General features: G+C 46.5%; 2 protein-coding genes across 2 annotated transcripts; one reads left to right on the top strand and one right to left on the bottom strand.

Moving 5' to 3' along the window:
* The first annotated feature begins 151 nt into the window (after positions 1 to 151).
* Rpain (RPA interacting protein) lies at positions 152 to 7,827 on the top strand. Its single transcript, XM_048448579.3, has 7 exons — positions 152 to 543; positions 1,741 to 1,911; positions 3,010 to 3,070; positions 3,922 to 4,033; positions 4,185 to 4,248; positions 5,177 to 5,317; positions 7,691 to 7,827. The coding sequence occupies exons 1-7, from the start codon at positions 463 to 465 to the stop codon at positions 7,718 to 7,720; spliced, it is 660 nt and encodes a 219-aa protein (XP_048304536.1). The 5' UTR covers positions 152 to 462; the 3' UTR covers positions 7,721 to 7,827.
* Positions 7,828 to 7,874: 47 nt separating this feature from the next.
* C1qbp (complement C1q binding protein) lies at positions 7,875 to 13,291 on the bottom strand. The gene is made up of 6 exons (XM_085695225.2): positions 13,010 to 13,291; positions 12,455 to 12,605; positions 9,486 to 9,579; positions 8,789 to 8,884; positions 8,546 to 8,668; positions 7,875 to 8,280 (listed from the first exon to the last, which is right to left on the bottom strand). The coding sequence occupies exons 1-6, from the start codon at positions 13,233 to 13,235 to the stop codon at positions 8,131 to 8,133; spliced, it is 840 nt and encodes a 279-aa protein (XP_085551351.1). The 5' UTR covers positions 13,236 to 13,291; the 3' UTR covers positions 7,875 to 8,130.
* Positions 13,292 to 13,833: the final 542 nt, after the last annotated feature.

Genomic DNA, 13,833 nt, shown 5'->3' with positions numbered 1-13,833 from the left:
CCGCGGCGCGTAGCCAATCCGCGACCAGCACTCCGTGGCTTCAGCCTATCAGCGTGTAGGAATCCCCAGGGCAGGCATCACTAGCGGAAAGCCCATCTACCGCTCCGCAGACCGACGCCAGAGTGGGCGGGGCGGGGTCCACCACCTCGCTGGTTTAGGGCGGGCTTTGAAAGGCCGGCGCGTAGGATTAAGAATGAGACCTGTGTAGCTAATTGTCTACTGACGCCTCCCTCTGGATGAACCCAGAACTTTTTCTCAAGACTCAACTCCCTCAGCCCAGGTGCTGTCTACTTCTCAACTGTCACTACTTCATCCATCCTTGGATTTCCCTAAACCTGTCTCTGTGAGGCGAGAGGCACTAGAAACAGTTCCAGGAAAGCCTTACGACCTAAAACTACAACTTCCAGAATCCTTTGCGCGCGGCTAAGGGGCGGGGATTCCGGAGCCGTCTCCCGCTAAGAGATGGCTGAGTCCTCGGGGTCACCGCACCGCTTGTTGTACAAACAGGTGGGCTCACCTCCCTGGAAAGAAGCTTTCAGGCAGGTGAGTGTGAGATGTGGATCGTAATCACTTCCCTAACTGGTCCCAAGGACCGTTGTCCTCTGTGCCCTCGCTTCAGCCCTGGTCGGTCGTGAAGCAGATGACCGGAGCGCCTGGCCAGCGAGTTGTTTCTCGAACTCAAGACCACTGCCGCAGCACCGGTCCTGGCCACCACCCGCTACCTTTCGGGCTTTTGGCTGGAGTGAGTGCTATCCCAGGAAGCTTTTGAATTCGAGTTTGTTTGAGAATTTAAGTGTCATGACATCGGTAGCCTTGATGTTGGGTTACAAAGAGAAGCATTTTGTATGCATGCGTCGTGTGAGATAGAAGTTATTTCTCTTCTAAAAAGCCAGAAGAATCTCGGTTACTTTTAGGAGAGTTGTACTTAAGCTCGGGCCTCCTTTGAAGCCAAGTAGTTCCCTCTAAGAAATAGCTTATCTCCCTGCTCAGCTCTCTGAAGGGGTGGGTATAGTCTAGAAAAGCAATCGTAGTGCTGGAAATAGTGTGTGTAGTAGGGGTTCTCAACCGTGAATACTGACATTTTGAAGAAGAAAGTTCTGTTATGGGAAGTTATTCTGTACAGTGTAGACCACTTAGATGCAGCATCCTTGAACCACCTACTTATATGACCTCAGCCAGTAGCAGTTCTACAAACAGAGCTGTGACAACCAAAATGTTCTCTTGAGTTGGGGCTGGAGAGATGGCTAAATGTTAAGAGCACTTACGCTCTTGCAGAAGACATGGTGGCTGTAACTCCAGTTTCAAGAGGTCCCCCCATTGTCAATCTTCTGGCCTCTGTGGGCCCCTGCACTCATGCTGTGCACATAAACTCCTACAGGGGACACACACACATCATCATCATCATCATCAGGGTTGAGAAGTACTGTTGTACAAGAAGATCATGTCTATAACCATATGTACAGTAGCAGGATTTGAAACCATATAAATGTCTGACGTCAGTCTGTTTTTGCAGTGACTATGCACCCAATGCTTGCATTCAAGATAGATATGAAATATAGGAATTTGGAGGTTCATGAGCAAAGCTCACTGTAATTTTACCTAGCTGTGTGTGGATGAGGACTCAAAAATATGAAACTTTGTATCTAAAATTCTTTTATTATTTTACTAACTGACTGGAGGGTGTTCCCCCTTTCTTTTTGGTGGAATTGACCTTTTCTTTCTCTTACAATTCTGACCCAGGGATGTCTGGAGAGAATGAGAAACAGCCGGCACAGGCTCCTGAACAAGTACCGCCAGGCTGCAGGTGGCAACCCAGGGAGAGCCTCAGACAAGTTTCTTGTGCAAGAAGTGATGGAGGAAGAGTGGCATTCTTTGCAGTTGGTAGAGAATTGTCCGGAGGCCTTGGTTCAGGTCAGGCAAGGAAAGGATCTGTAGCTAGGGGGTACTCCATGAAGAACTGATGATGTCTTCCTGTCTGTCTGTCTAAGTCTTTTGAACCTACCCACTTCCCAGCCCCCACACATAATTCTAACAGCCTTTTGGTTCAGGCTTTTCTACTTTTGAGTAGGTTATTTTATATTGATGATTCTGTAAAACTAGACTGTAGGTGTGCTACAGCCTTGTAATGAAACTAAACTTATGAAGCTAAAGGGAAAGAAAATGTCATTCTTGCTTTCCCCTTTGGAAATTTTGACTCACTATGATTGTGTTAGAGACTTCCCTTTGAAAAGGATGACTACAGCAACATTCTGATTCCAGCCAATTAAAGTTTAGAGTTGTGTGTCCATAGAAAACCATTACAGTGTATCGGACAAGGCTATGGGGAGGCGTCAGAATTTAGGGATTCTGTTTAGTTTTACTGAATCACAACTTCACCGAGTTTCTTTGAGCCGTAGTTGTTACATTTGCAGAAAATAAAGACGATGACATGAGCATTTTGAAAATTGTATAACAAAACATGGAAACCTTTGAAACCATCCGAGCACTGTATAGTAATGATGCATCTTCAGGGGCATCTGTGTGTCCTTCATTATGCTATGCTAAACGGTGAGTGGAACATCACCACAGTTAGTGCTTCAGAAGGCCTCTCAGGTCTTAGTCCAGCTTTGCAGAAGCTAAAATAGCTTTTCACAGACTAGACCTTTCCTCCTGGCCAGTCTTAGGGCCTTCCCTTAACTGCTGCCTGATTTCATCTCCCTTCAATTTGGCGGTGGGCACTCTGATCATCTGTTGTTAGTGTAGCATGGCCATGCTACTATACTGCCAGCCAATTCTGCATGATTACAGTACAGTTTCGCCAGGTAAATTTGGGGTCTTCAAGGCAGCTTCCAGTTACAAATCCCCATGGGACTTGGTGGCCAATTAATACTTCACATGGACTGAGACACCCCTTTCTGCTCTGTCTGTCTGTCTGTCTGTGCCATGCTCAGAAATCAAGCCCATGCTCTTGCATGCTGGGTTAGCGCTGCTCTGCTGAGCTCTACTCCCTCCCCTCGTTTTCTCTTGTAGTTGGGATTGCCAGAGGACCTAGCCGTGCTGCAGGACATCGAACAGGAGCTGTGTGATGAAGGTAATCCCAGGGTGTGGTCCTTTCCTCCCTAATGTGCACCTACTCTTGTGCTGGCCTTTCCTCGACTCAGGATTGGTTTTGTTGTTTTAGATTGTCTGGGTACTAGGGATTAAACCTAGAGCTTTGGACATGGAGGCAAACAATAAAGCTATAGCTCCAGCCCTAGGATTAGTTCTTAATTACCATTCTTCTACCTCCACCATAAGTTTAAGTGTCCAGAAGTCTCTCTGAACTCCTCATTCTTGTCTGTCTTCCCAACAGTAAGGGCCATTGGCTCTGTGTCGGGAACTTCTCATTCCACGATACCATTTCCTCCATCTGACTGCTGTGGAAGATGGGATTAGACAGAATAGCAAACACTATCCTCACACAGGTCACATAGCTAGTCAATGGTAGAGCTGGGAAGCAGTTCCCATGTTTATTTTATCCTGCCTCTTGCGATTTTGTTCAGCTGAACACTGTGGCTTGTGCCTATACGATGTGTGATTTAATGTAGGAGGTTGGGTTTTTCAGGAAGAAGTCTGAGCCCTCTAGTTTCAGACTAGCCAGGGTAGCATAACAAAACCTGCCTCTTGAATAGTAAACTTGTCTCTTTGCATACATGGACAGATCTTTTCGTACACACCCCAGGGCCACCTCTCATCCATTCTTTATTGGTTGCTCAGGAATTTGTGAGCATCTGCCTCTTGAGATTCTGATATCGTTGTGTGGCATACATTGTTTGGCATCTTATATCATGGTGACTTATTCCATATGGCTTTTTCTTGACTGGGTTTCACATTTATCTGTGAAATAGAGATAATAGAGCTGCTCTATGGGTACAGGACAATCCTAGGCCTTTTGCCTTGCAGAAAAGTCCATCATAAGCGAGTATGAGAAGAGTTTACAGTTTGATGAAAATTGTCTCAACACCATGTTGGCTGAGTGGGAAGCAAACCCCCTCATCTGTCCTGTGTGTATAAAGTAAGAATTTTTAAAATTTTTTTAGCAGTATTGGTTCTCATCCCTACTCCAAAGTGAGTGTGATCTCTCTGCCCCTTAGTTGATTGATGAGAGGTATAGGGAGCCAGGTCTTGTTACCACAATGATCTGGGAATCCCAATTCTGTCTCTAGGTACAACCTGAGAATCATGAACAGTGTGGTCACGTGTCCGTGTGGCCTGCACATTCCATTTCACGTAAGTGTCCACACAGATTCCCTATATACACCGACTATATTAAAGAACCTCTGGTGGTGGTTCAGAGTCAGTTGTGCACATCTGTGCCAGTTACTTATTGTCACAGACAAGGTACCCAGCAGTAATAACCCGAGAGTTTATTTTGGCTTATGATTTCAGAGGGGTCAGTGCATCACGGCAGGAAAAGTGAGGCAGAGTGGCTCCATGGAGGTGAAAAGCAGGACTCCCCAGCATTTTGGCTAATAGGAAACAAGACCTGTTCCTAGTAGACCATGTCCACCAGATAAACTTCCTGTGCTTTGCATGAATGTATGTCTGTGCACCACGTGTATGTCTGGAACCCTGGAAGTAAGAAGGTGGTGTTGGATCCCCTGTAACTGGAATTACACGTGGTTGTGAGCTGCCATGTGGATACTGTCAGCCCAGGTCCTCTAGAAGATCAGCAAGTGCTCTTAACCACTGATCCATCTCTCCAGATCCCCATTTTTGAGGCAGAGTCTAGTAGTAGCCCAGGCTGGCCTCAAATTCAATTGTAGTTCAACTTCTGATCCTTCTTACGTCACCTTCATTTGGTCTTTCTACCGTGCTGGGAGTGAAGTACAGTTCCTCGTGCTTGCCAGCACCCGAGCTATATCCCCAGCTCAACAATCTAAGGCTCCGAAGAATCAAACTGTTTTGATTGGTGATTTAGGTTTTTTTTTTTAACCTGTTGGTTTTTCAGTATTTAAGATTAGTTGGGGCCGGAGAGATGGTTCAAGTGTTAAGAGCACCGCCAGCTCTTCCAGAGGACTGGGGTTCAATTCCAGTACCCACATGGGCAACTCACAACTGTCTGTAACTCCAGGATCCACCACCCTCACACAGATACCTACAGGCAAAACAATAAAAAAAAAATTAAAAAAGATTAGTTGTGATTGAACTTTCCTAGTCTCCAGAGCTGACTGAGCAGAAGCTGCGGGCCTGTTTGGAGGATAATGTAAATGAACACAGTGCACACTGTCCCCACACGCCTGAATTTTCAGTCACCGGTGGACCCGAAGAAAAGCCCAGTCTTCTAATGAGCTGCCTGGTAAGCCTCCACGGGACCTGGTCCCCTCTTGCTGGAAATAATGGCTTAGAAATAGGTAAATACTTAATGTTTTTCGGCGGATGCGGAACACAGGAAGTATCAGCTGGGTGTGGTGGCACTTATCTGTAATCTCAGGAGGGAGGCTGAGGCAGAAAGAATTTAAGACCACCCTAGACTATGTAGTGAGGAACTGTCTCAGAAACAGATGTTGGGCTGTCGAGATGGCTCAGTAGGTAAGAGCACTTGCTGCCAAGCCTGACAACCCGAGTTCAGTCCGTGGACCTCATGTGGTAGAAACAGAACTGATCCCCGCAAGTTGTCTTTTGTCTTCACAACATATAATGTGCTTGTGCACGCTCTCTCACACACGCTCATGGATAATTAAAGCTTATGGAATGAGCATCTTCAGTTAAATAGCCTGGTAAGCAAAGGGAGGATAGGCTTAGAATTACGACCAGGGCATTGGTCTGAAAATTGAAACCTGCTACATGCTTTTGTTGGGTCTGCAGCAATGGCTTGAGATCTCCATACATCAGGCCATGGCCATGAATGCCAGATGGCCATCTTGGCATCACTTTGCAGAGAGACACAGGATAAGTAGCACAGTGGAACAACAGCTGATTTGTCTCAGCAAACTTTCATAAAGGTCTAAGACTCTTGCCAAATAGTAACTCAGGTGTGAGGGACAGGACCTGAGAGGAGCCACCTGTCTTGGGAACCTTAAGTTTGCTGTGGGAACCAGTGTTCATGTATATAACATATTATAGCTTCCAGGTCCCAAACAGGGGAACTTTGGAGTCACCAAGTGCTGCAATGTGCCAGATACTCAGTAATAACTGAACCCGCACATAAAATTGTCCAGTATTTTTGGGCTTCAACTGGACCTGACACCATGTTTTCACCTGACACCTGAAATTAACTGTTGATGTCTTTGTTTCTGAGGACGAAGACTAGTTCTCTCCCTCTTGTTTAATTATTCTCACCCCCACTGTCTGAGTTGGTGCATAAATAGATACTTACTGTGTTTTCACAAATGATTAAAAGTGGAAGCAGAGTTGAAGCACAGGCCAGACAAATGGCCTCGGCCTCTGCCTTTTAGACAGTCAGTGCGGTACTCAGATGGCTCAGTGAAAGCACTTGCCTCGCAAGCACGAAGACCTGAGTTTGGATCCCCGGATCCCACTTAAAAGTCATGTAGGCATGGTGGCTATCTATAATCCTGGAATTCACGAGGCCAGAAGCAGGGAGATTCTTGGGATAAGCTGGCAACGGACTAGCCAATTAAGGAACTCCAGGTCCAGCTAGAGTCCCTGTGTCAGTAGAGAGCAATTGAGGGTGACATCTGTCAGTTTGAATCCTACACACACACAAACACACATATGAAGAGAAGTAAGCACACCAGCCACCCAGTCTTGTAGAATTTCAAATGGTAGTAGAGCACATGTTAAATCCTTTTTCTGGGGAAACGTGATCTACATAGCCCTAGCTGGTATGGAACTTGCTACATAGACAAGGCTGGACTCAAAATCAGAGATGTGCCTGCCTCTGCCTCTCCAGTGCTACAGACTAAAGGCATGCACCAGCTTCTTTTAAATGTCAGTTTCAAACCAAGTACTAGAGAGGCTGGAAAGGGCAGTTAAAAACAAGCAGACACAGTAGTGTTTGCTACTTGGGAAGCTGAGGTAGTGTAGTTTGAGCCCAGGAGTTGAAGACCAGTCTGAGCAAAGTAGCCTGACCCTAACTAGTCTCAAAGAAAAGCAGTGAATGATTGCCTGATTGCTGAGTAAATACCTGCTCAGCTTTTTGTTTTAATTAAACTTGTACACACGTGGGTCAACTGTAACTCAGAGTAGCAGTGTAACAAAATGAATGGTGGAGATGCCAGTGCTCCGGGCAGCAGCACCCTCAACTGACCAGCACTGGCTCCAGGCTACGTAGGGAGACCACTGTTGGGTACAGGGTTATCACCACAAAGATGAGAAACTGAGGGGAGAAAGAAAAAAATTATATTGAGTAAGCTCCAAGTTCAGTCCTTTGAGAGGTACATATGAACACACTTGAAATTTCCAAAGTGCCACTAGATCTCAAAGGGACATCAAGGATCACTGGGTTGAGATCCAGAGTCCTTCATATACTAGGGATGAGGTGAAATATGGGTGTGGGTTACGAAGAGGCCACAGAGAAGCAAACCTACATCTGGGAAATAGTCTGTCAGGGTTTGATCTTTCTGGTTTGAGGGTACTTGGTAGTTAGTCTGCAGGACTTGATCTTAGCTTGAAAGCTACATTAGTGACGGCTTCATTGATAAAGCATCCCAGTTAATGTTCATGGCCAGAATGTAATTTTCACTAACTTCTTTTCTGTCTAACGCAGGCATGTGACACTTGGGCTGTGATCTTCTAGTAATCCTGGCCTCACCTGGGCTGAGAACAACTCATTCCCTCTGAGAGGGCCCCTGTATGCACAAGCCTTTTGTATAACTTATTTTATATTAAAACTTCTCAAACATCTCTGTTCTTGGTGTTCTGATGCAGGGCAAAAGAAACAAAGTCCAGACTTTCCTTGGAGGAGATAATATTAATTTTATTGTCCATCATTATGTTATACAAAAATCTACAAATAGATTTGTACAGGAGAAAAATATCCAAATGAACAGTAAATGGAAGCATTAACAGAAATAATCTAAACTTGCTTTTTTCCTCCCATGATATTAGGATGACAGCCATTTCAAAGCATGATTCTGATGTCAAGGTAGCTTTTGTTCACTGGCCAAAGATTGCCATTTAAATTAAAGCCCTTGGTCTCTGACAGTTCTACTGGCTCTTGACAAAACTTTTGAGGTCCTCGAGAAAGGTGATATATTCTTGGTGCTCTAGGGCAGTACTGAGTTCCACCAACTCATCCGCAAAAGTGTTGTCAATCCCTCGGTCCGCAAGGAAATCCATCAGGTGGTCATACAAGGCCTGGGAAGAAAAACGTTGACTAGTTTAAAGAGCTGCAGACAGAGTCGGCAAGACAGCTTACAGGTGAAGGTGTCAGTTTCTTGGGACCCACACAGTGACGGAAAGAACAAGGTAGAAGAAAAGAACCAAGTCTCCAAAGTTGTCCTCTGATCCTCCCACACAGGCATGTATGGAAACACATGTTTGGCTGTTTTCATCACGTCACTTCCATTCCTTGACCCTTCTCTGCAAAAGCCAAGCACCCTCCACCTCAGCCAGCACTTACCCAGTCCAAGGAATCTGTGTTGAGTGTGTAGTTAGTATCCCTCCATTCAGAGTCACCAGTGGCCTGAAAGCTAACTTCCTTGATAGAGAAAATATCACTCTCAGTCTCCTCTTCTTGTCCTATCTGAGAGACAGCAGAGGTGTAAGGATGCGGTTATCAATCCTGCTCCCACCCCTCTTACCTGTCTTCTCTTCCCATCCTGGTCTAGTCCACATGAGACCAGAAGATACTCCACCCACACACCTCATCCTCAGGATAGTGACAGTCCAGTACAAGGGTCTTCTTGCCATCACTCTTTGTAACTTCAACCACAAAATTGGGAGTTGATGTCAGTTCTGGCTGGAGAAACAGGAACAAGTCAGTATATGCAGTGCTGGTAGAGTGTGCACACCCAGACCGACGGCCTCGGGTGGTGCAGAGTGTGATAGCCACAGCCACCTTCAAATACAGCACTAAACAGTTATCAGTCCGGTCATCAACTTTCTTTCTAAAAGAACATGGGCTGAGTGGTGTTTGAAGTCCAGTACAGCTATGTACCAGCCCTTCAGAGCTGTTTCCGCTCCCACATTGCAGTGATGTCTGAAGCACAGACCTGGCGCTCCTTCCCCGGTGGCTGCTTTAGAGCAGGATTGGAGCTTGGCACATATGGCTCTGGCTAACTGGCTACCTTAACCAGAAAAAGGAGCAATTTCCTTCTATGGTGACCCAAGGGACAGGCCCAGACATTGGGTGGTGCACACCTTTAATCCCAGCACTTGGGAGGCAGAGACAGGTGGATATCTGTGAGTTGGAGGTTAGCTTGGCCTTTAAGTTCCAGGACAGCCAAGGTTGTTACATAGAGAAACTCTGTCTCAAAAAAAAACCAAACCCACCAAACTAACACCAGTCCTTCTTGCCTTTTGGAAGAGAAAAATGGCTGGTAGAAGTATCATCAGCTCACCTCCTGTTCTTCAGCCTTCTGCCCTTGTGAGGGCTCCTCCTCACCATCAAACGTTGGAGGGATGCTGTTGTTGATGTTGAAGGTGACAGTGATCCTGGAAAGACAAGTGAAAGCACACTAAGGGACAGTATTAACAAGTGACCTGCAGGGAGGTCCGCTCCAGTGAGGCAGGTGTAGAAATGTGTGATACATTGTCTCCACCTCAGCTGGCTGCTCTGCCAACTGTCACAGCCACAAGGCTGGCATCCTGGGCCTTCCTAGGGAAGCTCATGGAGGTAGGCAGCCATCTGCCCCAGAAAAAAGCCTCACAAAAAACCGCAGAACAGACTCACTTTACACAACCACACACAGAGAACTGAAACATCCAGTAATGTTTTCTTTCCCCCTTTTTGAGGTTCTGGAGTTCAACAAACATCCTGTGTATGCTTGACAAATGTTCACAGCTGCACGCTGCCCCCTTTGTGGTAAGTTGTAGGTGACAAAACATGTTCTAAAATGAGAAAAAATTCCTTTGCCTTGATCTCCAGAAGCAGAAGGTTCTCGACTATTCTGTTTCAGCAGGGCCAACCCACGTAAGAACGCACTGAATGCTGCTTCTTGGAGCTGAACTGGCCAATCAATGCCTTGCTGTCAGGCCACTTTGCCATAGATAAAAAAATAGCAGGCTAAACCATAAAATATGCCTAACCTTGGACTAAACTGAGTTCCTGGGTCCAAAATGGGCTGAAAACCCCTAAAATGATTTAGGTGAAGTTACAAGTGATCTATGAGGCAAAACACAATATACTGTGCAAAAACAAACAAGACCCTTACTTCAAAAATGGATCACAAACCTTAAGGTCTGAAATTGTAGAGCTCTAAGAAAACAGACTCAAATGTTTGCAATGGTTTCTTCGTGCCAGTGCTAAAAGGTCTAAGTGTGTGTAGTGCTGGAGATTGCACTCTGAGCCTTACACGTTAGGCAAGCAGTTTGAACATGGTTTACATTCTTCCCTCATGTATGCAGAAACTTAATTTCTGAAGTTAATGATATTAAGAGGGTGAGACATCTCCCCGACTAGGGATCAAACCCAGGGCTCCATGCATCTACCAAAGAGTGACACCCATTAGTCCAAGAGAGTAGAAGTGTCAACCTGTGATGTTTAGAAATGGGGCATTCACTGGCTATATTCAAGCCAGGTGGGCTCCCGCTCCAAGCCAAGATACCCGCAATTGATACTAGCTGCAAAGGAAAAACCAGTCTTCTACAATGGTATCAACGGATATATTTATCGATCATACTTCAAGGGAGGCCCCAATGATATTTTGTACACATCACTTAAGACTGTGCTAGCTTTGACTTTAGAGATACACTAGCCTCTTGGCAATGGGATTAAAGGTGTACCTGGTGGTTTGTGTTTTTAAGAAAAAGAGCTAGGCGGCGGTGCCACGGGCATTTAGTCCCAACAATCTGGAGGCAGATGGATCTCTGAGTTCAAGACCAACCTGGTCTACAGAGTTCCAGAACAGTCAAGATTACACAGAGAAATCCGATCTCTAAAAAAACCAAAACAAGAAAAACAACAGAGGGGTATGGAGCTGGGTGGGAAGGAAGGAACTGGAAGGAGTAGGGAGTTGAGGGAGAGTGATTCCCAAGATTGAATTCTAAAAGTTTTAAAGATACAGAAACCGGTACTTTATCATCCTGTTGGAAGGCCATCATCAGATGCACCCACACCCCAGAATCAATGACCCACTTCTGTTTTTTTTTTTCCCCCTGGTTTTGAGACAGGGTTTCTCTGTAGCTTTAGAGACTGTCCTGGAACTAGCTCTTGTAGACCAGGCTGGCCTTGAACTCACAGAGGCTTGCCTCTGCCTGCTGGAGTGCTAGGATTAAAGGTGTGTACCACCACCACCCAGCCTTCTTCTGTTTTTTGTTTTTTTTTAGAGACAGGGTTTCTCCGTGTATCCTTGGCTGTGTGGAATTCAAGACATTCTCCTGGGGTTGAAGGCATGTACCACCACAGCCCAGCCTGGCCTTGAACTAGGATTATTGGCCCTCACTGAATAAAACTGCTTTCTAACACACGAGAACACACTGTGCTCATGAGGCACTGGGAATTGATCCTGGGCCTCACACATGCTAGCATTTAGCCCAGAAGAATTTCTCTAAGGAAGACTGGGTGAATGAATAACAAAACAGCAGAAACAAGGGCTTAACAGTTTTAGGGATGCCAGGTGTGGTGGCACAGGCCATAACTTCAGCACATAGGTGTCTGAAGCAGGAGGTCCAAGAGTAGGAGGTCGGTCTGTGTTAAACAGCAAGATAGAGACCCCTTTTCAAAAACAAAGCAGTTTAGTGGAGAGTAAGTAAACTAAGCTTGGCTAAGAACTCTATCTCTGAAGGCCTGTCTACACTGTAACTTTATCCTATAACTTAAACGTTACATATGTTGCATTTTCAACTGCTATAAACACAGGTCAGAGGGGATAATTTTATGTGAATTCTAAACAAATAAATTTATCAGCACTTTAAATATTCTTAGGGGCTGGCTGGTGGTGGTACGCGCCTTTAAACCCAGCACAGACAGATCTCTGTGAGTTTGAGGCCAGTCTGTCTGGTCTACAGAGCTAGTTCCAGGACAGCTAGTGCCACACATATAAACAAACCAAACAAGAAAAAAGAATCCTAAATTTCAGTGCCTAAATCCAGGCAGGGGCACAGCACTGTCATCAGTAACCCAAGGCCTGTGTCTGCCATTCCAACAGACTTCTCTCTATACATTTTGGAGCTGCTTAATGTCTCGTTAATTACCGGGCCACAGCAGATGTGTATCCGTGAATGTATTCCTGGACCCTAAGAAAATTTCAAACAGCATGCTTTCTCAAAACCGGGGCCTATGCGCAGGATCGTCTGGGAATGGACAGGACTGGATGGATGCTGTAGAATGAGGAATTTAGCCTCCTACAACTCCCGAGCCAGTACTTACTTCTCCCCAGCAACTTTGCGCAATAATTTAGCCTCTGTACCGTTCACTTCCAGCTCCCAATCTCCAGACATCTTGGGAAGGGATTTATGCTTCTGGATTTTCTTCTCTTCCTTAATTTCATCCGTCAAGAATTCAACAAAGGCTTTGTCTCCTAAAAGGAAAACCAAGATGATCCAAAAAGAGAAAAGCCAACTGCTTTACCCTATAGGCCTGGACGGTGTCTATTCTTTTTCTGTGGCTGTTCCAAGACGCTAGCCCAATTCACGCTTGAAAACGCCCTTTTTCCACTCTGTAAAAAAAACCCTAGGTTATATTTACTGGGATACACTGTGTTCTAGAAGTCAATCTTCATGGACTATTTACTAGTCTCCGCATATCCCCCAACTACCCTCTTCCACTTGCCAAAGGCATGCCCAGCAACCACATTTTCAATCCACGACCCCTCCGGGCTTTTGCCAAGTAATATTTCGAAGACACGAGGAGAGACTGCGATGCCAGTCCGGGATCCGTTCCAAGCTGGGCCCCCGCACCCCGGCCTGGATACGCGAACCTTACCCTCGGTGTGCAGAGCTCCACAGCCGCACGAGCAGGGTGCCGGGGTCTGAAGGAGGCCGGAGCGCCGCGCGGAGCCCGCTCGTACGCTGAGCAGCCCGAAGGGCCGGAGGCACGGCCGGGGTGCGGGATGCAGCAGCTGTCGGAGCGGCGAGGCCGGGACGGCGGCGCGGAGGCCCGAGGCAGCGGCGCCCAGGGCGCGGGGCACGCAACGCAGCAAGGGAAGCATCGCAGAGCAGGCACGTGCGAGAGAAGGACAACCCGACCAACACACCCTACCAAACCGCGTACTACCGGAAGTCCCGCCTCCGCCCGGGAAGCTCTTTTACGTCAGAGGGCGACAAGCCCCGGACCAGACTGCGCCCTCTGCTGGGAGCCGCCAATGCAGCTGGGGGAGGCCTCGAATCCCGTCGTAGTGTTCTCCGCGGTGCTGCCTTCTCTTCCCAACTCACCCACTTTTCTTAACCCGCACCAGGCTTTATTACTTCCTGGAATGTGCTCAGGTCTCACGCCAACTCAGGCAGGACCATTTATTCAAATACCACCTCACTTCAAGGTCTTCTGGAACCACCAAGTATGGGGAACGCTCAGGCTGGCCTGCACCCAGCTGCCTGGGAGTAGGCATTCATTTTGGAAACCTCTATACCTCCTATTAATTCAACCAGTTTTTTGTTTTGTTGTTTTGTTTTTTAAATGGACTATCATTTTCCTGGGAACAGGAATTCATGGCTTACATCATCATTTAGGTTAAGAATCAAGGATACTAGGGGGCTGGAGATAAGGTTTCAGTGGTTAAGAGCATTTGCTTTTGCAGAGGAGCACAACCA

This window comes from Myodes glareolus, chromosome 9 (assembly GCF_982192425.1).
Source record: "Myodes glareolus chromosome 9, mMyoGla1.1, whole genome shotgun sequence".
Taxonomy (NCBI): domain Eukaryota; kingdom Metazoa; phylum Chordata; class Mammalia; order Rodentia; family Cricetidae; genus Myodes; species Myodes glareolus.
Note: the sequence above shows the minus strand (reverse complement) of the source record. Positions and strands in the feature narration are given on the sequence as shown.

Bases quoted from the DNA above. Each gene is read 5' to 3' on its own strand.
- Rpain (XM_048448579.3), top strand. From the start codon at position 463: ATGGCTGAGTCCTCGGGGTCACCGCACCGCTTGTTGTACAAACAGGTG. The intron at 544-1,740 runs GTGAGTGTGAGA...ATTCTGACCCAG, and splicing joins GGAAAGAAGCTTTCAGGCAG to GGATGTCTGGAGAGAATGAG. The intron at 1,912-3,009 runs GTCAGGCAAGGA...TTTCTCTTGTAG, and splicing joins GTCCGGAGGCCTTGGTTCAG to TTGGGATTGCCAGAGGACCT.
- C1qbp (XM_085695225.2), bottom strand. From the start codon at position 13,235: ATGCTTCCCTTGCTGCGTTGCGTGCCCCGCGCCCTGGGCGCCGCTGCC. The intron at 8,669-8,788 runs GTGTGTGGGTGG...GCTGTCTCTCAG, and splicing joins GTCACTATCCTGAGGATGAG to ATAGGACAAGAAGAGGAGAC. The intron at 8,281-8,545 runs GTAAGTGCTGGC...TTTTCTTCCCAG, and splicing joins ACACAGATTCCTTGGACTGG to GCCTTGTATGACCACCTGAT.